Source organism: Schistocerca cancellata, chromosome 1 (assembly GCF_023864275.1).
Source record: "Schistocerca cancellata isolate TAMUIC-IGC-003103 chromosome 1, iqSchCanc2.1, whole genome shotgun sequence".
In the NCBI taxonomy this organism is placed as follows: domain Eukaryota; kingdom Metazoa; phylum Arthropoda; class Insecta; order Orthoptera; family Acrididae; genus Schistocerca; species Schistocerca cancellata.
This window is the reverse complement of record NC_064626.1, coordinates 178498075-178522486: the sequence shown is the minus strand read 5'-3', so window position 1 is coordinate 178522486 and position 24412 is coordinate 178498075. Positions and strand designations below refer to the sequence as shown.

The 24412-nt window shown below is 38.2% G+C and overlaps 1 protein-coding gene across 1 annotated transcript in view; it reads right to left on the bottom strand.

Moving 5' to 3' along the window:
• Nucleotides 1–24412, bottom strand: part of LOC126168267 (calcium-activated potassium channel slowpoke) — a 908898-nt gene that overhangs the window by 460097 nt on the left and 424389 nt on the right. Inside the window, exon 12 of the mRNA XM_049920542.1 lies at nt 4179–4334. Coding sequence (XP_049776499.1) covers nt 4179–4334 — 156 coding nt within the window. The remainder of the gene's footprint in view (nt 1–4178; nt 4335–24412) is intronic.

Sequence of the window (24412 nt, the reverse complement as noted above, 5' to 3'; positions counted from 1 at the left end):
CTTCACCGGTTATCAGACTCACCCACCTAATCTTCAACATTTTTCAGTAGCACTATTTCAGAAAATTTCTGTTCTCTTCTTGCTTGAACTACAAATCACCAACATGTCACTTCAGTACAAGGTTACATTCTGGGGAAATACCTTCAGAAACAACTTCATAACATTTAAAGTTATAGTATATGTCAACAATTTTCTCATTTTCAGAAACACATTTTTTCCTATGCTTGTCTATATTCTCTCCACTTTCGCCATCATCAGTTATATTGCTGCCCAAACAGCAACACTGTACTACTATTTTCAGTGTCTGATTTTCCAATCTTATTCCCTCATCATCACCTGATTTTATTCAACTACATCTAATAACACAGGACAATGATGGTAAAATTTTTTTGCTGAAAATACCTTATGCTTGTGTTTTTTGGGATGGGAAATCCAAATATAATACTTAAAAAACTGTATCACCCACCATTTCTTCACATTTTACAGTTAAATTTATTAAATTAAGCGGTTTTTAAAAGAATTTAACAGCTTTTATATAGTTAAAATAATTTATAAAGGAGGTGTAATGAAAGTAGATGACGGTGGTAGCACTGCTGAAAAACATTCGCTGGCAAAAAAATGTTAATTCTAATTTTTATGTTAACAGATGGTGTTTTGTTTACTGTCAACTAACCTCACTTTCCCGATTCCTGTATATGTTCTCAGTATAATGTCTAATCGTGCTTGTAAAAATTCTGCTGACAGTTTTTGTTATATTTGTGGCAAATCTGTGAATAAGAAATTCCAAAGAAACATTACAGACTTTGTGAAAAAGGTTTATCTACAATACTTTGTGTGGTGTCACCGCCAGACACCACACTTGCTAGGTGGTAGCCTTTAAATCGGCCGCGGTCCGCTAGTATATGACGGACCCGCGTGTCGCCACTGTCAGTGATTGCAGACCGAGTGCCACCATACGGCAGGTCAAGAGAGACGTCCTAGCACTCGCCCCAGTTGTACAGCCGACTTTGCTAGCGATGCTACACTGACAAATACGCTCTCATTTGCCGAGACGATAGTTAGCATAGCCTTCGGCTACATCATTTGCTACGACCTAGCAAGGCGCCATAGCATTTGATAATTAATATTGTGAAGCATGTACAGTCATGAGAGATGTACACCAATTATGGATTAAAGTTAAGTATTACATCAACTACGTACTTTATTTATTAGACTCAACTCCTTTAATTGTTCCAGACCTCACGCCAGTCTGCGTGAGCTTAACGCGTGCATTTCGGCCTCCTCTAGCAACACGGTGTTGGCTCTTCTGCCAACACATCACTTTGGATCTAAACTTGGTGATCCAGATAAATCTTGCTCACCAATAAGGTATGTTATGTGTGTTGAAGATCTGAGAAAAAGGCCCAAAAACGAGAAAAAAAAACCTTTAGATTTGCTGTTCCTATGAAATGGAGGGAGCCAAGAAATCATTCTGATGATTGCTACTTTTGCAGTGTTGATATTACTGGTCATAATTCAAAAAACAAGAAAGTAATAAGCTACCCTAATCTTCCATCTGCCATCTGACCAGTAGGGCATGGTGTAGATTTGCTGGTTCCTGAACCACCAGATGAATTAAATTCTGTTCCAACAGAAGTATTTTCTGATGTACAATGTGATTTAGATGAACCAGATGATCATGAATTCCATTGTAATATGGAAAGTCTAGAGCCCAAATTGTTTACTCAGACCAAGCTTAACGATTTGGTTAGGGATCTCGGCTTAACAAAAGAAAAAGCTGAATTGCTTGGCTCTAGATTAAAAGAAAAGAACTTATTGGCAGTTGCAACCAGCATATATATGTACAGAAATAGAGTGCAGCAATTTTCCAAGTTTTTTCAACAAGAAGGTGATTTAGTGTACTGTTCAGACATTCCTGGTCTGATGAATTAGTTTGCTATTGAATACAAAAAGGAAGACTGGAGGCTGTTTATTGATTCATCCAAAACTCATTTAAAGGCTGTTTTATTACACAATGGTAACATGAATGCATCTATACCTGTTGGACATTCTGTACATATGAAAGAAAGCTATGAAAACCTAGAAATAGTGCTAAATGCAATAGGCTATTCTGTTCATGGTTGGATGATATGTGGCAATTTAAAAGTAACGTGCATGCTCCTTGGTCAGCAAGGTGGCTTTACCAAATTTCCGTGTTTCTTGAGTGTATGGGACAGTAGGACTAGAAATCAACACTGGTGCAGAAAGAACTGGCCTGTGAGGGAGTCTTTAAAACTTAGTGAGAAGAACATTCTACACAAAAACCTTGTAGGTCCACAAAACGTATCCCTACCACTTCTACATATGAAGTTAAACCTAATGAAACAGTTTGTAAAGGCTTTGCCTAAAGAAAAGTTTCCACACCTTTCAGAAGCTAAACTAAAAGAAGGTGTCTTTGTCAGACCTGACATTAGTAAATTGATGTTTGATGTTAACTTTGAATCCACACTGACCTTAAATAAGAAAAAAGCATGGGTATCATTCAAGCAAATTATTACAGAGTTCTTAGGCTGTGAAAAAGACCCAGAATATGTTTCTATTATAGCTACAATTTTAAAGAAGTTTAAAACTTTAGGATGTTTAATGAGCCTGAAAGTTCACTTTTTGAACAGTCACCCTGATTACTTCCCAGACAATATGACATATTTTAGTTAGGAGCAAGGAAAGTGTTTTCACCAGGACATTAAAGTGATGGGAAAACACTATCAAGGCCGCTGGAACACCAACATGATGAGGGACTACTGTTGGTCACTTCACAGAGAAGTTCAGCAAGCAACTCATCATAGAAAAAGCTACACAAGAAGCTTCAAAAAAAAAAAAAAAAAATCCCAGAGTTTACTGTATAGAATTGGATTTTTATACTATATAATAAAAAGCATATTGCTCAAAACCTATGGGTGGAAAAAAAACTAAGGCTAGATTTGAATTCAGCTCATAAAAATCTATAAGATCAGCGATCAAAGTAAAAAATGTTTTTAAAATTTTTTTTCGTTGGCCTGTGTAATCTTTCTTCAAGACACTATCCATTCCACTTAACTTATCTTCAAAGTCATTTGCCACATCTGACAGAGTTTCAATGTCACTGGCAAACCTAAAACTTTTTATTTGTTCTCCCTGAACTTTCATTTGCCTTCCAAATTATCTTTTGTTTCCCTTTATCACTTGTGCAATGTACAGATTGAATACACATCAGCACACACAACTACTGCTTCCCTTTCAGGTTCTTTTACTTGTAACTTGAGTCTGATTTCGGTATAATTTCTAGATACTCCATACTCCCTATATTTTACCCCTGAAGGTATTCAGCATTTGAAAGTTTGTGTTTAAGTCAACTTTGCCAAATATTTCCTTTAAATCTACAAACTTTATTATGTTAGCCTATCTTCTAAAAAAAGTCATAGGCTTTGTATTGTCTAATCTATTCACACATTTCTCCAAATCAAAAACTGGTCTCTCCTAAGATCAGCTTCTACCAGTATCTACATTTTCAGTAAATAATGTGTGTTAGTTAACTACATAAGTGTATGGTGTAAATATGTCATTGATGAATCTGAATGTATGAGGGGATTTTCCATAGGAAAGAATATCTTAGTCTCCATTGTTGTACAACTGATCTTTTTGTAACTCTTCATCTCACAATCTAGGTAGCCTCTATGAAGCTGTCAAGAGTGAATAGAAGTAATTTCTTGAACTTGCAAACAGAGTGATCCTGGATAAGGTATTGTTCAGTAGCAGAAAGGCCATGTACCTGAGGAACATTCGTTCACAGTAACATGGTATAAATAGTGGCAAGAAGGGTAGTAGTTGGATGTGAAATAGAGAGAGATCTCAGGCAGTCAACAAACTAATCAGTGTCCTTGATAAATTATGGCAGTTATCAACAAAGGGAAATCATACAAAGATCAGTTCCACAAGTGAAAGAACTGTCATCCTTTTGCATAGGAGTAGTTCTAAATTTATCGTTGACAACTTATAAAATTAATACAACTCTCTAGAGGTACCATTACTAAATGTTTCCTACACTAGTCTATACAAATACTGTTGTTATCTGTTAAGTACAAATTTATATGATTTCTATGAAGTGTTCATAATATGAGACTTTATTAAGCCTAAATTTACATGTACATACGAAAACTTACCGTTTCACTTCATCAGCTGATTGAGCAATGAAGAATCCTTGTGTGTTTGCTTGTATTTTCACCCCGCGTGGATTTATGGATATCTTGCTATCAGCACCATCTTCCCCTTTTATTTCAATTGCTAACAGGAGTAGTTTTAATTTTGTGAAGCAGAGCCTGTATTCAAATATTAATCAAAAATATTTTATCAGTAAGATGAGATTTATGTTAAGTTAGTAAGATGATATATATTAACGACACTACTGTTGCAGATTAAATTTGACAAAATATATTTAAATTTAGAAGACTATCTTGATACTGGGAAAAATAATACTGTGGAACTGACTGAGCACTGTTAACCATGTTTCAAAAGAAGCAGCAATATGAGGTCATTTCTCTTCATTTTTGTGCTACTTATCAAAAAGAATGGTTGATTTACATTAAAAAATCTTTTATCATGACTTTACATGAAAGGAGGAAAACATCTCTTCTGATCTCATTTATCAATGGAAAAAAGTTTTTTTGTTTGTTTATTCACCTAAATATAAAGAAGAAGAAGAAGAAGAAGACATGCAACCAATGAGAACGTGACATGGACCAGATACTAGATGTCATTAAGCTGGCATAAATCACACATGGGGAAAGCATATGAGAACAAATAACAGTTTGGGGAGAGTCTATTGCAGCTGTGATGAAATTACATTTGAGGCCACCTGAAATAGTACCATATCTTCAGTGTGATGGTTCCAGTATTAAGTTACTGTTCCTTCAAAGCCAATGGTAAGAGATATTGCTAACAGGTCTGTTATTATGAAGGATACCAAAGACAAACTCTCTCCATTCTGTAACAAAAATGTTTTCTCCCTTTTGTCTACACTCATCTACTGTCACTTGCAAATATTATAAGCACTCTTTGATTTGCAGAAGGCAATTTGTAACTTATTGAAGGTTACAATGTGAAATATCAATGACTCTCTTTGTAGTTTCAAACATTCACACAAGCACAACTCTCATACAGACATCGTTGCCTCCAGGTGACATCTGGAGACGACAGTGTCCACCACTATGTGAGTTCCACCCAACTGTGACAATGTCTGAGGTGAGGAGCTTTGGCATGGTTGTAGCAGAAGTACAGAGGAGGTGTGGGGGGGGGGGGAGTAATAGCAGGGCAGGGTTGGGGGAAGATGATAGTGCTGTGTGCAGGAGCATGCAGGGACGTGGTGAGGACAGGACAGTGTGCTACGCATGGTACAAGAGGTTGTGTTTGGGGGCTGGGGGCAAAGGGGAGAATACAGAAGGGGACAGGACTATGCACATGCACTGGCAGGATAGAAAGCATGTGTAGGGCTGAAGCAGGGGCAGCGAAGGGGATATGCAGATGGAGGGGGGGAACTAATGAAGATTGAGGCTGGGACATTACAAGAATGAGGGATGTATCACTGGGAGGCACCACCACCACTACCACCACCACAAATCAGCCACCCAGTGCTGTACCTAGCAGCTCACTTTCCATGACTCTACACACTCCCACAGGCAGCACTAGAGTCTTAGCCCAATTCAACCCTGCCATACCTTTCCCTCCCTCTCCTCCTCACCGTCCCCATTCCCTCCAAAGCTGCTCAACTCAGACACAGATGCAGTCAGGCTTCGGCATCTGGAGATGACCATCACCATGTGTCAATCAGTTGTGCTTACGTGAATGTGTGTGAGTTGCCTACATCTAATGAAGGACTTAGTCTAACAGCTGGAAATGTCTAGTAATCTTTTTCCTTGTGTATGTCACTCAATGCCACCTCTATGTGGTGAGTAGCATCTATCTCTTTCTTTTCATCTCCTTGCATTTTAAAATGTAAAATGTGTTAATAGCCTATGGACCTAATATATCTTCTGTTAAGGTGAAAATAAAACAGGAGGATATATTAGGATTTACTAGTCCATCAACAATGAGATCATTAGAGATGAAACAAAAGTTCAGACAGGATAAGGAAAGGTAAGGAAATGGGCCATGGGCTAAGGAATTCTGGCAATTGCCTTAAGTGATTCAGGGAATCCAACAGTAATTTAAACTTGGATGTTCTCATGACAATTGGAATATCGCTCCTGTCCTCTTACATCTTTGTTTACAATTTTATAAATGTAAACTGATTTACTAATTTAATCACTTGTGCTCCTCAGTGTTAAGTAAATTTTTATCTTAGTGTTGCAAGACTTACTGATGTACACAGTAAACCAGTAATTCAGAGATCAATAGGTCTGGGGGAAAAAAAGGAAAAAAGCCTCCATAATCAGGTCCAGAGGACCACATGATGCTGCATAGCTGTTGCAACATCCTCTGCCATATAGTATCAATCAGAGGCAGTGGTAAGGAGGGGCATGTGGTCACCACATCACTCTCCTGGCTATTGCCTGCTTTCAAGACCTTGGAATCAATATTTTTTCATTCATGCAGCTTCTCTATTGTCATCACATTGTTGCATGGTCCCTGTTCTAGGAGACGTCCCTGGCAGCACAGAGAATCAAATCCAGGTCCTCCATATGGTACTCACACATGTTGACCACTGAGCTACAGAGATGGGCTTAATACGCTTGATCATCAGCTTTGAACAACAAAAATTTTGTAGCAACAATACATTTTTAATGTATCCTTGGTGAACTGTGTATGTTTCTACAGTCTGTATTTCTCAAACGATCCTTGAATTGGAGGGCTGCTTTTCATTTATTCCCATGTAGTTTATCATTAAGTGTTATTTTTAAATGAAGCAGCATAATATTAAGATTAGCAGCTGGGAATCACGATCTGAAAAATCATTAAATGTAGGAATTCCACCATTATTTTCGAGTGTGAACATACCTATAACATGTTATATGAAGGAGTGGTGCTGGTTTCCATAATGATGGTTAAAAATCAATATTATGGTTATTGCTAACAATTCAGAAAGTTAGCAGCTTCAGATCTGTCTCAGTGGTGTCAGTTAGTTACATAAATTAACCCTTTCCAGTCCAATGAAAGGTAGTGCTCAACACTACAAATTTTGTTTTCACTCTGATGTCAGGCTTCATTAGACATGATTTTTCATAGTTCTTGCATGCTCCATTCCCAAATCTAACTGTACTAGGCATCAAAACTGTATAATACTGCTGTTTAGGGAAGCCTGTGTTAACATGGTGTCAAACTGTAGCATTTGTGTTGAGAGAAAGGTTGTAATTATTATGTTCAAGTTAGTAGGTTTGAAATGGCTAGTTTTTCATGCACAGTCCTTTATGAAAAAGAGATTGTAGAGCTTTTAGAGGGATGTAAATGTGAAAATGAGAATGGCAATGATTTTGATGACAGTGAATAAGCATGAGCCTGTATTAGCATATTTATTCAATTTGTCACTAATTCTATAGATGTTACAGATCTTTTTCTCATGCAACATGGTGCAACACTCTTAATTATGGTTGACAGAATCTCTCTCTTCATTTAAACAAATAAAGATAATAAAACAAACATCCCAAAAGTAAAATGTCAGTTGTTTAGTACACATAGCATGTGGACTATAGAAGTATTTATAATATAATATGTGACTCCTCTGTTTTTATGACCCTGGCCAGGCTAGCTGAGACACTGGATATAAAAAACAGTGGGTGTATCAAATGGTTTGAAAACAAATACAATTTTCAAACCCTCTCTCACTTGATAAGAAAGACAGTTTAGGAGGTATCATAGTCTTCATTTACAAAACATATTTTGTGCTCATACATGATGGAACTTTTGCTGACTTACCAACTTCTTTGTAATAATCAGTGTGGATTTCCTGAGCACTAATCATATGAAACTCAACTTGCTCTAAAGTGACAAAACAACATTTTGGTCATTTTTGTAACTGGCCTTCATCATGCCATGTGTTACATCTGTTTACAACATACAACGCAAAAGAGCTCAGACATCTGCAAAGTTCCCCACTTTCAGAAAATCTGTGATACACTCTGTGACCTATTAAAATGAATAAGTACAGATATAAGAACAGGTAAGAAACTCCACTGAAAATCTCCTGGTAAGAAGAATTGACTGCTTCTCTAGTAATTGTACCACCCTCTTGATGTTTCACATTATAGCAATGGGCTAAGGACAACAATTAAATAAAGCAAACTCATCCACTAATCAGAATCCAGTGCTCACTTCTCCATAGCTCAGTGGTTTTTGACGATATTTAGATGATATCAGATCAAGATCATTGTGCAAAAATTTTTTGTCCCTTTCAATTAGCTGTGTCAACAAAGTGTTTCACATTTTCACTTAAACAATAGCTAATACCAAAGACTCTAATCAACTGTATCCACAATAGTGAATTCCTTAACCTTAACTGTGATGTATGGAACTCAATATACCCTAATTAATGAAAAAAATACGTGTATGGCAGGCAGTGTTTGCAATTCTCTGAGGCTGTTTCTGTATGACTCAGTTGTGTTCAGGGGGGTCACACTGATAGAAAATTATTTAAAAATGCATGATTATATGCAGATAATCTGTGCACTGCTCAAAGAATGGCAGTTAATACACTATATAAATAAATGTTGTGTAACTTAGGAGTAAAAGAGATAACTCACTAAATAGTAGAAGCATAGAGTTTATGACAGGCACATTATAAAAAAAATTAAAAAATTAGAGAAGTTTGCTAGCTTTTGTATGAACCATTTAAAGAGTTAGAGGACACAAAAATATGTGTGTGTGCACAGGTTTGTGGATGCACCTATACATGCACACACACACACACATGCCCATGTGCACACACGCACATGCCACACACACACACACACACACACACACACACACATATAAGAGGGTGAAATGAGGCAGGAGCGAATCAGGGAGGGGTGCCCGGAAGATCAGTAAGAGGCAGTAGTGGTGTGAAGAAAATGAATGTGGCAAGACAAGGTGGCAGGTGTACATGATGGGGATGCAGCACACAGACACCAGAGCTGGTGAGTTAGACTGCAGTCTGATGACAATGACATGGAGGAATGGATCGGGAGGTGTGCAGGACAGAAGACAGATAGAGGATTTGGGTGCAGTGTGTTAGTGGAGATAGGTGGCAAGAAGGATTAGAGGAACAAAGGGTGTGTTGCACAGGTAACTCTTATCTTTGTAGTTCATAAATCTAATACTGTGGAGGTGGAGGGGGTCGGAGAAGGGAGATCCAAAAATGCATGGGATGTGAGGAAGCCACTAAACTCAAATTCTGGCAGAATGTAAATAATTTAGGAGCAAAGGTAACAACTTGCTGAATAGTAAAGGCACTGAGTCATTGACAGACACACATTTTATTTTTTGACCTAATGAAGTTTTCAGTCTTGTTTGTGTGTGTGTGTGTGTGTGTGTGTGTGTGTGTGTGTCAATGACTAAATGTCCGACAATAATAATAATAAAAAGAGATTTTCTTTTTTTGCAGAAAAATATTTTTGCATAACTGCCATGATAAACCAAATTTGTTTTGCAAATATTTTATTTTTATTATTTCAGGTCTTCTCTTATCCATTGTTCACTTCTTGTTATTTCTAATGATTTGTTTTAACTTATCTAAGTCAGCATCCATTTTAATAAATCATGTTATTTCTGTAGCTGTCTCCATGCTAATGTAAGCTTCATCAGTTGAAGACAGAAAAGTAATTGTAATTGTCATTTTATCATGGTAGACATGTATTTCATAACATTTTTAAATGCTGCCACAAATACATGTTAGATTTAAAATATGTGACTGCTTTTCACATATGCTCTTGAGCTATCAAACACACTTTTTCATTAATGCATTTCCTTATGAATTGCATTGTATGCATGGATTCATTTCAAAATATTTTAAAGTAGCAAGCAAGTGAATTTATGAAAATGAACGTACACAACACAATAGGCAATAAGTGTTCTAAACCTAAGAGTATCAGTCAGTAAAGATACAATAATTAGTGGAACAAAACAAAGTTGTGTTATTTTCATCCTTAACAATAAACTTGCGATAGGTGATTGAAGGATGTTACAGAATAAAAATAGATGAACTTATTTACTGAAAAGCAACTGCCTCTCCTAGCTACTCCATACGCTTACTCCTAGCTTCATATATTCTCATTAGACACCAGTCTTTAATAACCTCTCCCCCATGTCTATCCCCCCCCCCCCCCCACCCAAAATCCTCCTATAAAAACTGCTTGCTGTGTATTCTTCCTAAGTTCTATTTTACTTGCCTTCAGATAATCATTCTACAGTTAACACATAGAACAGCTGCAGCCCTTCCATATGACACAAGAAAGCAGTAACTGGAGAAGGTCATGGAAATGGAACCCAAATTAGTATTTTTGTATTTAATTTTATTTATTTTTATTTTTTTAAACTTTTTTTTCCTAGGAAGGGTGTGATGTACAGGTAGTGTCTATGGGGAAGGCTGCAGCAAGAAGCATAAAATTTGAAGCAAAATGTAAATTGAAGTAATAGATTTCATTCAAAATAATATAGTTTTTGCAGCATCTTTAAGAAGTAGTATTTTACTTAACAGAGATTGCAAAATCATCAGTCAGTGAAACCTGCTCCAATATAATGGCAATTTGAGGGAGCAGGCAAGCACCACAAATGAACAAACTGAGAAGTAAGAAATAAAATATTGAGAAAAAATGAAGATGATAATTAAATATTTGAAGACAGAATTGGCCTACAGAAAGGGGGAAGATGGCAAAATTTAAGCAATATGAATTCAACAAAAAAGATATGTATGTATTCTGGTGGGACACAAAGACATTTAATTATATTACATCACATTAAATTAATACTTGTTCCATACATTATGAATATGGCATTTTGTAATGATGTGAAATGTTTTAATTTTATTTTAAATGTTGGTTGGCAGGAAAAACCTATAATATGGCATGCATTCCTGTTTAATAATGTTCTCTTTCTCTCTGTTCACATTTATGCCTGCTGTATATAAATACATTAGTTAATTATTATGCAATATTCAATACATTATTAAACAGTTTTCAATAATTTCCACAATGAAACTACCGTTAACAAACATTTTAACAGCATAATCTCTGGACAGTTTCTATTGTTGAACACAATGAAATTAAATGAGAAAGTAGAAAAATTATTTCAGATGTTTTGTCCATGAAATACAATTTTCAGGAGGGAATGACAAAATTTTCTTTGCACTTGGAGCTTCTTTAAATACTCACTTGACACATAATGCCACCACTGAACTTGGATGAACAACCAGAAACATTAGATAATTATTTGTGACTACATTTTATTCAAAGTAATTTCAGTAATAAAGAATCCACACAGAGCTTCCAACTAATTCCAGAAAAATTCAAACAATTGAAAGCACTAAAGAGGCACAATACATTCTCGCTATGAAACATGCATTTTATAATAAATCAAAGTAAGCTATGATGTTGAACGGATGCCAAACAAAACAAGGTTCCACACAGATCACAGTTAATTAACAGAAAATATTTCTACGATAGATCACATTACTTTGTCATCAATTACTAAAGAAAAGTTATTTAATATTTATAAATTGAAGTGTGAAAAAAAACTGAAAGCAATCTCAGTACCATATTATTTGAAAAGAAAGTATGAAAAAAGTTAACTTTTAAGTAAGAATGAGTAACCTCTAAGTCATTTTATTTGGAAATTTGCAATTCAAAGTTTTCTCTCTCTCTCTCTCTCTCTCAGTGCACTAATTAAATGCAGTCATTTACTAGGAGCAATAATATTTTTCTACACTGCTCACTGGAGTTTCTTCCAAATTACAATGGCATTTACATGGTTTGATGGAGGTGATCCACCATCATATTTTCCCATTATGATCACTGACACAGAAAATAATTAAATACTGATGACGGTAACTTCGGTGCACCAAGATTTTCAGCAATACACAACATGCATTATTCTTGCAGCACCATTCTTCCCATAGCTTTCTTAATGACAGGAGAAAGTGAGTAATTTATCTTTTAGCACCATCTTAAAATAAAATTTCCTCCAGAGATTAAGACTGGCATCTCTTATAAAGTGTATCATTGCCATCATAACTGTAATCACTAGCTACATACAGAAACCTGTGATGTTATAATTAGAATTATAAGAAATTATTTTAATGCTTCAATGGAAATTTATTTTATTTGGCTTCCACACTGTCAAATAAACAAGAAGCTGTCTAACAGTGAGCACATGCAATGTCTATCCAGTGGAAAAATGTAAAATTATATAATAAAATATAGGATTTCATTGGTTGTTACATGATATTAATAGCATAAAAGTTGGATTTTAATTAACATACACAATTACATTCATGGTTTTCCTTCATTTCAGTCAAACAGATCAATCCCTTAACACCTGCATTGTCATAGTTTTTCAGATCCCTATATTTTACTAACAACTGGGAGTTATAGTGTGATTGAAATAATCTGCAAGAATTGCTTGCAGGACAGCTCCTTTGTTAATCTCAAAGACGAGCCCATTTATCCTAACATGCTACCTAACCTAACAGTTTGTTCATACAGTGCACCTTGTTGATGTATCATGTGAGTTCAACAAAAATAACAAATTTTTGAAAGTATAATCTAATTGGATAGATAAAAAAATCTACTCTCCAAGTAGTGGCAGAACAACATACATATAAAGCTATTAAAATCTGCAAGCTTTTGGAGCCAGTGGCTGCTTCCTCTGGCAAAAGGATTGAAGGGGAAGAGGTGTGAGTGAAAAGGACTGGTGAGGTTTAAGAAATGAGAAGAGTTCAGGAAAGTCTACAGGAACAGAAATACCACTATTTAGGTAGTTTAGGAGAGGATGGGATAGCTTTTTGAGGTGAAGTCTAGCATTGCAATATGTCGTTGGTTCTAGCCAACCACCTGGACTTAATTTACATTAATTTCTTCAGGCTCAGCATTTCTTCACAGTAACTAATCCTCCTTTCTGCAATCCCTTTTAGTTTTGTATTTCTTACATTTTATGGCCTGTCTATTTTTTCCTCACACCCCTTGTCCCTCCTACCTTCATCATATATAATGCACTTTGCTGTCTTTTCTTATGATTTTGTGCATGATGCTTTGGCAGTGAACTCTGCCTTGCATATTACCTTATCTGCCATCTTTACACTTTCAGGTTTTCAAATCTTGTCAGGTGCAGTCTTCCCTTCTCATCCCATTTGGTAGGTCTCCCTGGCCTAGGGTTCTGGACCCTTTTCTGAACTCTCCCCCATTTCTGTCCGCCTGCTTATCTGGGTGGCAACATGCTCGCCTCCCATGCAAGTGGGTCCGGGTTTGATTCCCGGCTGGGTTGGAGATTTTATCTGTTCGTGGACTAGGTGTTGTGTTGTCCTCATCATCATCATTTATTCCTCATCACCAGTGTGCAAATCGCTCAATGTGGCGTCGACTGAAATAAGACTTACATTTGGCAGCTGAACTTCCCTGAATGGGGCTTCCTTGCAGATGACGCCATATGCTCATTTCATTTCCCCCCATTTCTTAAACCTCACCAGTCCTTTTCCTTCACACCCCTTCCCTTCCCTTCAATCCTTCTGCCAGAAGGAGCCACTGGCTCCAAAGGCTTGAAAATTTTAATTCCTTTGTATGTGTGTTCCCCTACTGCCACTATGTGAGTAGATGTTTTATCTATCCAATTTCATTATATCATGTTAGTTCTGATGGCAAATGAGTTCACTCTACAAAGAAAGAAGGCAACAAATAATGCAGTTCCTCTCTTAATCTCATGAACAAGTTTACAGAACACAAGATGCTTCATCTGTTGTTGTACATATAAAAGTCTTTACTTTTCTAATGCATGTTCTTTACATTAATTTTGCAAAATGATGAGAAATCTGTAACTTAAATCCTTTATTAGAAACCTATAAAAAATTCTTTAACTCTTACTGACATACTTCAACATGCTTTATTACTTATTTTATTGCAATTGGTACAGTACTCAATTTGAAAAAAAAAAGAGCTTGTATCTCTCTATCATAAATAGTGTTCCTATTTAAAAGAAATTACCAGGCATGAAAAATGTGGTATCATTATAATGAAGATTCATTTTGCAGATGAGCTGTACTGTTCAATTATTATTAAAGAGGCAGAATATGGCAATTACATTTTCAGTAGCTGATACATTCTGCAGTCCTGTTTGTGTAATTTTATTTGTTTCATCCTCTATAGAAAACTTGCTTGATTTACAGTCTTAGTACCAGCCCATGAGATAGATAACAGGTACAACATGCAGATGCATGGTATAATTGTTGCTAGGGGTAAAGTTCCAACTTCCACCACAGAACACTGATGGACCACGCAGGATGACTTGTGCACCTACATAGTTCTCAGTATTAATAGAAATATTGTCTATTGCTTTATAGGCTGTAAGGCAGGTACGCCTTCTCCTCCTATATTATAGTGGCATCTTCTGTGTAAGTGGTCCAATGCTGTTGCTCGAGCGGCTGTACAAAGACTAACACCTTCTTAACAAAATGATTACTTATATGGACAAAACTGTTGCATCTTTGAGCCCCTGGTTCTCGATGTACACCTACAGGTCCTTGATTGACGCTGTGGATCAGAAATTTTCTAAGTCCAGTGTCTGGGTGTTATCCCTTATGCATGCTGTATTCACTCTAGCAGCATGCGCGTTTAGGTGTCTGTTTGTAAACACAGAGCAATAAGCAGTTGCGTAATCACTGAGGTCAATGTTCACATGGAGAGAATCACATGTGGCTAATGCCATATGCTCATTAATAAAGTAAACAATTTGTAGTTTTTTTTATAAAGATAAAGGAAAGGGATTGATTTATTTAATTTCTATAGTAATGGGTGAGATCACCCATAAGTTTAATTTTTTTTACAATTGTCAATACCTTTAACCCTGACTGACATAGATTCAGATTCATTATTTTACGATGATTCCTAGTCCTTAGTGTTAATATGGTGTGAAGTGTGACTTTCTGTGTTTCTCAAAAATACTCATGAGCAGCAAAACATTTAGATACCTCACACTCAGCAGCCAGAGGCTGTGATCAGGTGAGTGTGAGTTGTGTTTGCGTGAGTGTGCGTGTGCATGTGCATGTGCGTGTGTGTTTCTGTTTCCGATGAAGGCCTTGTTGGCTGATAGTTTACTTTCTGATGGTATTATTGTTGCGCCTATCAGCAACTCAGCATCTCCGCCATATGTTGAGTCATTCCATTTTAACTTCTGTTGATTTAACTTCCACAGAATTTAACTTTCGAATAAGCACTTAGGTTTGCTCTCAAGATTCTATTACTATCTGCCGACAACACCTGTTACTGAGTACTATGTGAGCCACAACAGTTCTTAATTGCTCTTCAGACTCTTGCACTTTTTCACAAATTCAAGAGCAGTTTCAAAAGTTTCCACAATCACCACCAGATAATAGCATTAGTGCAATGAGGTTCTTGCATAAAGCTAATTCTTTCTGAGTAAACTTATGGTGTGTCAGTTGTCTGGCTAGAGAACTCTGATGCATATGTCTCTCCATTGTTGTTCCCATACACTGAATTGCTGAGAAAAAAAAAGAAAGGTATGAAAGCAAAGGTAATTCAAGTCAATTTTTAGAGCACATCAGGAGACACTGATACTTCATATTCAACTGCTGCCATGTGGACAAACGAGTTTAAATTTGGTCTGGACAGTTAAATTCTAATCAGTGTAGTGGTCAGGCAAGATGTTCCACTACCTCAGAATTTATTGCAATAGTGCACAAAATTGTCATGGAGGATCATTGACTGAAAGTGCGAAAAACTGCAGAAGCTGTAGGGCTGTTATCTGAAAAGCTTATCACATTTTAACAGTGGAATTTAATATGAGAAAATTATCTGCTAGATGCATCCATGACATGATATGAGAAATGCATCAGAATGACAATGTCTGAACAATTCTGACCTGTTTTCAGAGCAACCAACAAGGTTTTTTGCACCAGTACGTGACTACAGCTGAAACTTGAGTCCACTACTATACTCCAGAGATAAAATCACAATCAAATCAGTGGAAATATGTTGATTCACCATAATCAAAGCAAGCAAAGGCAATATAGTTGACCAGAAAGATCACAGTGTCAATTTTGTGGACCAACTACAGGAAGAGAGATGTGAACAATGGACAGGTTTGGTAAGGAAGAAAGTAATTTTTCACTAAGACAATGTGTGGCTACTCACAAGTGTCATTTCCATGGCAAAAATATATGAACTAAGAAACTAAATACTGCCACTTCTCCCTTTGTTCACTTCATTTGATGGAGGAATCTAATTTCCAAGATCGGCTCATGGCATTGAAACATCACTAGACCAAGTACATTAGTGTACACATAGACTACATTTAAAAATAAGGTAGTTTCAATGAGATGAGTCATTTCTTTCTTTTCAGACTACCAACATACTTTTACACTTTATCACTAATATTTTGATATTCTTACCCATTTTCTTATCTTGACGATTGATGATCTTGATGATCTGAGGCATTTGATGCCCCTAATTAAAGTGGAATTGACCGCTAGATGTCATGGCAGGTCGACCCAACATTATAAAAGGTAGAAGGGAATATTGTGATGTTAGTACAGAAGCAAGTAGCAGCAAAATGGGTCAATCAGGAGAGCTCAGTGATTTTGAAAATGGACTAGTAAGTACATGTCGCCTGAGACAAATCCAACACAGATATTTCAGCCCTTCAAAAACTGCACAAATCAAATGTCAGTGATGTGACTGCGAAGTGGAAATGTTAAGGTACAATCAAATCTAAGTCAAGACCAGCTCACCTCATGCACTGATGGACAGGGACTGTTGAGTACTGAGAAGTGTGGTTGTAAAAAATCGTATGAAATCAGCAGAAGAAACCACCCATGAGTTCCAAACAGCTGCCAGAGGTCCAGCTAGCACAATGACTGTATGCAAGTATATAAAAAGAATGGGCTACAGTGGTCAAGCAGCCACCATGTGCAGTGCCAGCAGTAAGCTGATAATAGCAGTAAGCAAAGAGGCAGGGGTGTTGTAGTACCTTTATTATTCTTAAGTGAGCATTAAATGCAGAAGAATATGAACACATTTTAGCACTGTGTACTGTGTACAGTAGTCGCACAGCACAGGCCATATGTTGACTTTGCTCCACACTCTAGCCTCATACACCACTACCTTCTCTGGTTTTTGCTCCTGCAGTATAATGGGCTGTCATTCCTCCTCAGACATTCAGATACGTCATCGAAACATACCCAGCAGCATTCAAGCCATCACAAAGGTGAAGGGTCGACTCACCCCTTATTAACATCCACTAGTATCTATCTGGATTCTTTTGATCAGATAGTGTATTTAGGAGCTATCTATAGCAATGTTTATCTTGACTAGATTAGAGTAACCTATTGTACAGGGTTATTACAAATGATTGAAGCGATTTCACAGCTCTACAATAACTTTATTATTTGAGATATTTTCACAATGCTTTGCACACACATACAAAAACTCAAAAAGTTTTTTTAGGCATTCACAAATGTTCGATATGTGCCCCTTTAGTGATTTGGCAGACATCAAGCCGATAATCAAGTTCCTCCCACACTCGGCGCAGCATGTCCCCATCCATGAGTTCGAAAGCATCGTTGATACGAGCTCGCAGTTCTGGCACGTTTCTTGGTAGAGGAGGTTTAGACACTGAATCTTTCACATAACCTCACAGAAAGAAATCACATGGGGTTAAGTCGGGAGAGCGTGGAGGCCATGACATGAATTGCTGATCATGATCTCCACCACGACTGATCCATCGTTTTTCCAATCTCCTGTCACGTGTCCTGTAATGTTTTTTTCGCAGAAGAAAAAGGGGCCGTTAACTTTAAACCGTGAGAATGCACAAAACTCGTTAACTTTTGGTGAATTGCGAATTTTCTGCACGAAAGCGTGAGGATTCTCTACCGCCCAGATTCCCACATTGTGTCTGTTCACTTCACCATTAAGAAAAAGTGTTGCTTTATCACTGAAAACAAGTTTCGCACTGAACGCATCCTCTTCCATGAGCTGTTGCTACCGCGCCGAAAATTCAAAGCGTTTGACTTTGTCATCGGGTGTCAGGGCTTGTAGCAACTGTAAACGGTAAGGCTTCTGCTTTAGCCTTTTACGTAAGATTTTCCAAACCGCCGGCTGTGGTACGTTTAGCTCCCTGCTTGCTTTATTCGTCGACTTCTGCGGGCTACGCGTGAAACTTGCCCGCACGCGTTCAACCGTTTCTTCACTCACTGCAGGCCGACCCGTTGATTTCCCCTTACAGAGGCATCCAGAAGCCTTAAACTGTGCATACCATCACCGAATGGAGTTAGCAGTTGGTGGATCTTTGTTGAACTTCGTCCTGAAGTGTCGTTGCACTGTTATGACTGACTGATGTGAGTGCATTTCAAACACGACATATGCTTTCTCGGCTCCTGTCGCCATTTTGTCTCACTGCGCTCTCGAGCGCTCTGGCAGCAGAAACCTGAAGCGCGGCTTCAGCCGAACAAAACTTTATGAGTTTTTCTACGTATCTGTAGTGTGTCGTGACCATATGTCAATGAATGGAGCTACAGTGAATTTATGAAATCGCTTCAATCATTTGTAATAGCCCCGTATAAATCCATTGTTTGCATTTCACAGATTAGGGAGTCACAATCCATGTTCTCACAGAATTTCTGAAGGCACCGATTCAGGCTTTCTACTTGGCTCACAGCTAGATGCCTACAGTGAATTATACAAAAAATGTTACAGCTTCTCTGCCATTTGTGAAAAGAAACCAAGTATGATTCAGAACCCAAGCAACAGGCATCATTTGACTAACATGGTAAACAATCCACACCTGGCTTCATCCTTTTCCCTCAAGCACTGCTGGGATGACTGCTTCAACAATTTTTTTTTTTTTTTTTTTTTTATCAAACTCTTGCTTCCAAACTGGAGAGGCAGGTAGAGGATAGGGTGTAATGAAGATTGAGGACAGGTAGATTATAGGAATGATGGATATGTTGCATAGAGAGTTTCCACTTGTGCAATTCAGAAAAACTGATATTGCTAGGAAGAATCCAGATGGCACAGGCTGTAAAGCAGTATTAAACTGAAGAACATTGTGTTGCGCAGCGTATTCAGTATATGGGTGGTCCAGTTGTTTCTTGGCTGTAGTTTGGTGGTGGCTGTTCATGAGGACAGAAATCTTGTTAGTTGCCATTCCCATGTAAAATGTGGTAAATCACATGGCTGCCTTGACAGGTGGCCCTGCCTTTGATATCAATGTAGGCATCCTTATGGTAGAGGGTGATATTGAGGAAGGTAGCTTGTTAGGCTGAGGAGATCCAGAAGAAATGAATGGGGGAGAAGGTGTTGAGGTTCTGGAGGAATGTGGATTTCAGGAAGGATTCCTCTGGCCCATGAATAGGTCTGGATAGGATGGTGCTATGAAGGTGACCGTGGCTGTATCACAGATTTGTTTGTAGCTGATACCTTTAAAGGAGAAGTAATCATGAGTGAGGACATAATTGGTCATAGTACCCAAAATGAGGTGGTAAGTTTGGAGTCAGGCACACATTGGGAAAGGTAGTGTTGAATGCTGGCTAGGCCATCTAAGCATAAAGGAGGTGACATCGACAGATTTGGGGTGGGGTTGGGGGCAGGTAGTACAGGGACAACAGCTGAGGAGATTAAATGGAGGAAATGTTTGGATCTTTTATTGCAAAAGTAGGTTATAGGTATAGGCTGAAGTTTGTTGGTCCACAACTACAGAGATACAGTAAGCAGCCACAATGGGGAGTTCAGGGCTGTTGGGTTTATGAATTTTAGGAAGCATGTAGAAGGTGGAAATGCGGGGAGTGGTGAGGATGAGGTGGGAGAGAGATTTAGGGAGAGGTTCTGAAATAGGATCAATGTGACAGGGTCTGTAGGTGGGACATATCCGACAGCTGGCGGAGGCCCCTGCCAAGTGATCTCTGTGGTTAACAACTATAGTTGTGGAGGTTTTGTAAGAAGGAAGGATTATAATATTAGGATCAGTTTTTAGATGGTGGACTACAATTCTTTCTTTAGACTTGAGGTTGGTTTCCACATTTAGGGATTTGCGTGATGATGGTAAGGTATATACAAGATTGCAAAGCTCTGGAAATTTAACAGGTGGTAATTGGGAGCAGTGGGCGTGGATCATTGTTCGATGGAGGAGTGAACTGAGTCACACAGTGTTAAGTATTGGTTTTGGACTGACTCTGACAGGTGGGGTTTGTGGCACAAAAGTGTTTCCAATGTAGGGGCCACGAGAAGGAAAGCAGCTCTGTAACAAGCCTAGGATGATTGAATTTGGGTGTGAGACAAAAGTTAAGACCTTTGGAAAGGACTGATACTTCTGTGGGACTAAGGCATCTGGAGGACAGGGTATGGCTGTGTTGTGGGTCAGGTTAGGCTCTGAGTGCTGTGGCGTGATGGAAGGTAGGTTTTGATGGTATGATAAATGTAGTAGGTCTGCTAGGCAGGGTTTGGATGGTCTTAAGAGATGGATGCCTTCGCAGTGGTTGTGTGTAGTGTGCAGTGTGATTTCCTATTTATAGACTGTCTTCTGGATTTATAACATTTACTTACACTTTCTTGTGCTTATTTCTGAATTCTGGATGCTAGTATGTTGCTGTGGTTTGCATGCATTTTCACAGTACATTTATGTTTCAGATAAGCTGTTGACAGTTGTCTGTTTCACTGCTTTTTTTACCCTCAACTGGCAGCCGCTAAGTTCGAACTTATTCAGACATTTTTAAAGTGTGTGTGTGTGTGTGTGTGTGTGTGTGTGTGTGTGTGTGTGTACCACATGAGTTTATTACGTGTTGTTGAATAGTTCACGTAAAGTGCTGATTAATGTTCATTTTGAGAGCGAGAGTAGTGTTTTATCACTGACGATTTTTCAATCTGTATGAGAGCTTTGATGAGTTAATTTTCTTCTATTATTAATAACAGATAGTTACTATGTTTTAAAATCTGGAGGTCCATTTCCATGCCATTGGTATGTTTTAAAATCTGGAGGTCCATTTCCATGCCATTGGTGTGGTGGCTGATTACAGTGATGTGGTCAGGAAATGTGGAGTGTCTGCTGTGTGTGTGCAATGCTCTTAAATGTCCAGGACATCTTATTCTGAAATTTCTATATGTCTGTCCCACATATACTGAATCAAAATTGTCTGGTTCCCAGGATGCGTGGTCAATATTCAGAGACACGACAAGAACGATCATTCTAATTCTAGTAAACAGTGGCTCCAAAATGCATACTTTGAGAGCTATGAGTACTTCTTTATTTTCAATACTGTGAAACAAATCTCTTCTTCTGCAGTCACTTTGTTTTCCATTGTTTCAGATGTGGTAGTGTGGATCGAAACAAGAAAAATATGTCCAGTAAACATGGGATCTAAAGTGCATACCTGAACAGCAACAAGCACTTGTTCATCTTCGCTTCTGTGAAACACATCTCTTCTACTGAACAAGTGCTCATATCTCGTAAGGTATGCATTTTAGAGTCCATGGTTGCTAGACTTATTTGCTTCAAATGACTGCTCCTGTCACACCCTTTAATACTGACCATTCCTCCTGGGACACTCTTTATACCAGCTTTAGCGAATTTATTTAACAAAGTATTGGGTGCTTTTAATCTTTTCAGTACTGTATTTTTTGTTCTATATGCCACATGTATGACTTGTTTTCTCATAATGTTTCCTGTTCTGTGGGTTATTTTGCTATTAAATGTCAGTGTGTACCACGAATTCCTGTAGTTTGTGATTTATTCATCTTTTGTGCTTTGTGCATTCTCTGCTGTATGATTGTATAGGTGTTGTTCTATAATATTGTTATGTGTGTTTTGTACACTGAAGCACCAAAGAAACTGGTACAGGCATGTGTATTCAAATACAGAGATATGTAAACAGGAAGAATATGGTGCTGCAATCGGCAACACCATATATAAGACAACATGTGCCTGGTGCACTTGTTAGATCAATTAGTGGTGCTACAATGGCAGATTTTCAAGATTTAAGTGTGTTTGAATGTGGTGTTATAGTTGGTGCACAAGCAATGGGACACAGCATCTCCATGGTAGCGATGCAGTGGGGATTTTCCCACACAACCATTTCATTAGTGTGCTGTAAATATCACGAATCCAGTAAAACATCAAATCTCTGACATCGCTGCAGCTGGAGAAAGATCCTGCAAGAATGGGACCAATGACGACTGAAGAGAATCATTCAATGTTAGAGACGTGCAACCCTTCAGCAAATTGCTGCAGATTTCAGTCCTGGGCCATCAACAAGGTCAGCATGCGGACCCTTCAATGAAACATCATTGAAGTGGGCTCTCGAACCTGAAGACCCATTCATGTACCCTTGATGACTGCTCAGCACAAAGCTTTATGCCTCACCTGGGCCCATCAACACTGACATTGGACTGCTGACGACTGGAACGATGTTGCCTGGTCAGACGAGTCTCATTTCAAATTATATCGAGTGGACAGACATGTACAGGTATGGAGACAACCTCATGAATCCATGGACCTGCATGTCAGCAGGGGACTGTTCAAGCTGGTGGAGCCTCTGTAATGGTGTTGGGCATGTGCAGGTGATAAGGGGCCCCAGGCATGTCTAGATATGACTCTGACAGGTGAGACGTATGCAGCATCCTGTCTGATCACCTGCATCCATTCATGTCCTTTGTGCATTCCGACAGAGTTGGGCAATTCCAGCAGGACAATGTGACACCCAATATGACCAGAATTGCTGCAGAGTAGCTTTAGGAACACTCTTCTGAGTTTAAACATTTCCACTGGCTACCCAACTCCCCAGACTAAACATTATTGGGCATACCTGGGATGCCCTGCAACGTGCTGTTCAGCAGAGACCTCCACCCCCTTGTACTCTTATGGATTTATGGACAGCCCTGCAGGATTCATGGTGTCAATTCCCTCCAGCACAACTTCAGACATTAGTTGAGACTATGCCAGGTCATGTTGCAGTGCTTCGGCATGCTCGTAGGGGCCCTACAAGATATTAGACAGATGTACCAGTTTCTTTGGCTCGTCAGTGTGTCAGTTCAGCTTGTATTTTATGGTTCAGTTTGTCTATGGTGCTTAGTCTGTAGCCGTTTTCTGGGGCAGTTCATCCAGTTCTTATGTGTTCTTCACCCATTGGAATTACATTCAATCTGTGTAGGAGGTTGCTGAGGCTGGCTTGTTTAGTGCTATGGGACAGTTATATCTAGTGAGTTTTCTTTATATTGAGAACTGGTGATGGTAGTTTTTGTTTTCTATGGTAATTTCCATGAAGAGTATCTTCTTGCATATTTCAGTTTCAAGTGTGATGTGGATGTCTGGGTGAGTAGTACTGATCTCTGTGTATAACTGCAGTACTTGGATATGTGTTTCATCTACCAAGCAAATTATGTCATCAACATAGTGTTATTAATGCATTACTTTTTACTGGTTAGGTTTAATTATTACTTCAAAGATTTTGTACATCACATCCAAAAAGCAATCACACAAGGCAAAAAAGGCATCAATGATCAAATTACACTTTGTAACAGGACATTATTCAACACTCTAAGTGAATTATCAAACAATGCTTGTGACCCCCCCCCCCCCCCTTCCTCCCTCCCATCCTCCCCACACCCATCCAGCTGGCCACACACACACACACACACACACACACACACACACACACACACACAAACACACACACACACACAAACATACAATGCAAACACATATGGTCAAATTCAAATTTACGGCTGCCAATATATTACATATTAGCAATTTCTATTTATGCTCAGTTATATTCTGTAATCATTCTAGGCCTGTGTTTGTATTATTGTGAAATAAAGTGTGTGTCAACACTGACAAAAAACAGCATGGAAATCTTTGTACATGTGTAAAGAATAACTGTAGCATTTTTTTAAAAGTATTAGTTCCACTGAGCCAGCGCTACTGAAACTAATCAAGAATCAAAAGTGGAAAACACTGATACTGTAGCAATGATGCACAAAAAACAAACAGATTTTTAACAACAGCAGAAGCAATACAGAAAAAGTACTGTCGAGAGCAGCAGCATGTTGTTACTGCAGCAGAAGGGACCGCAACCTCGCCCAATTAATCTCAGTCCAGCTTTCAACAAAGCTAATCAGGACTGGGCAATATGCCTGCATTGACCAAACTAAGTTGTCATTTCAAGGTAAGTGGAACTGACTCTGATTCAGAAAGCACCTGCTAGTTGTTGTCAAGTGTT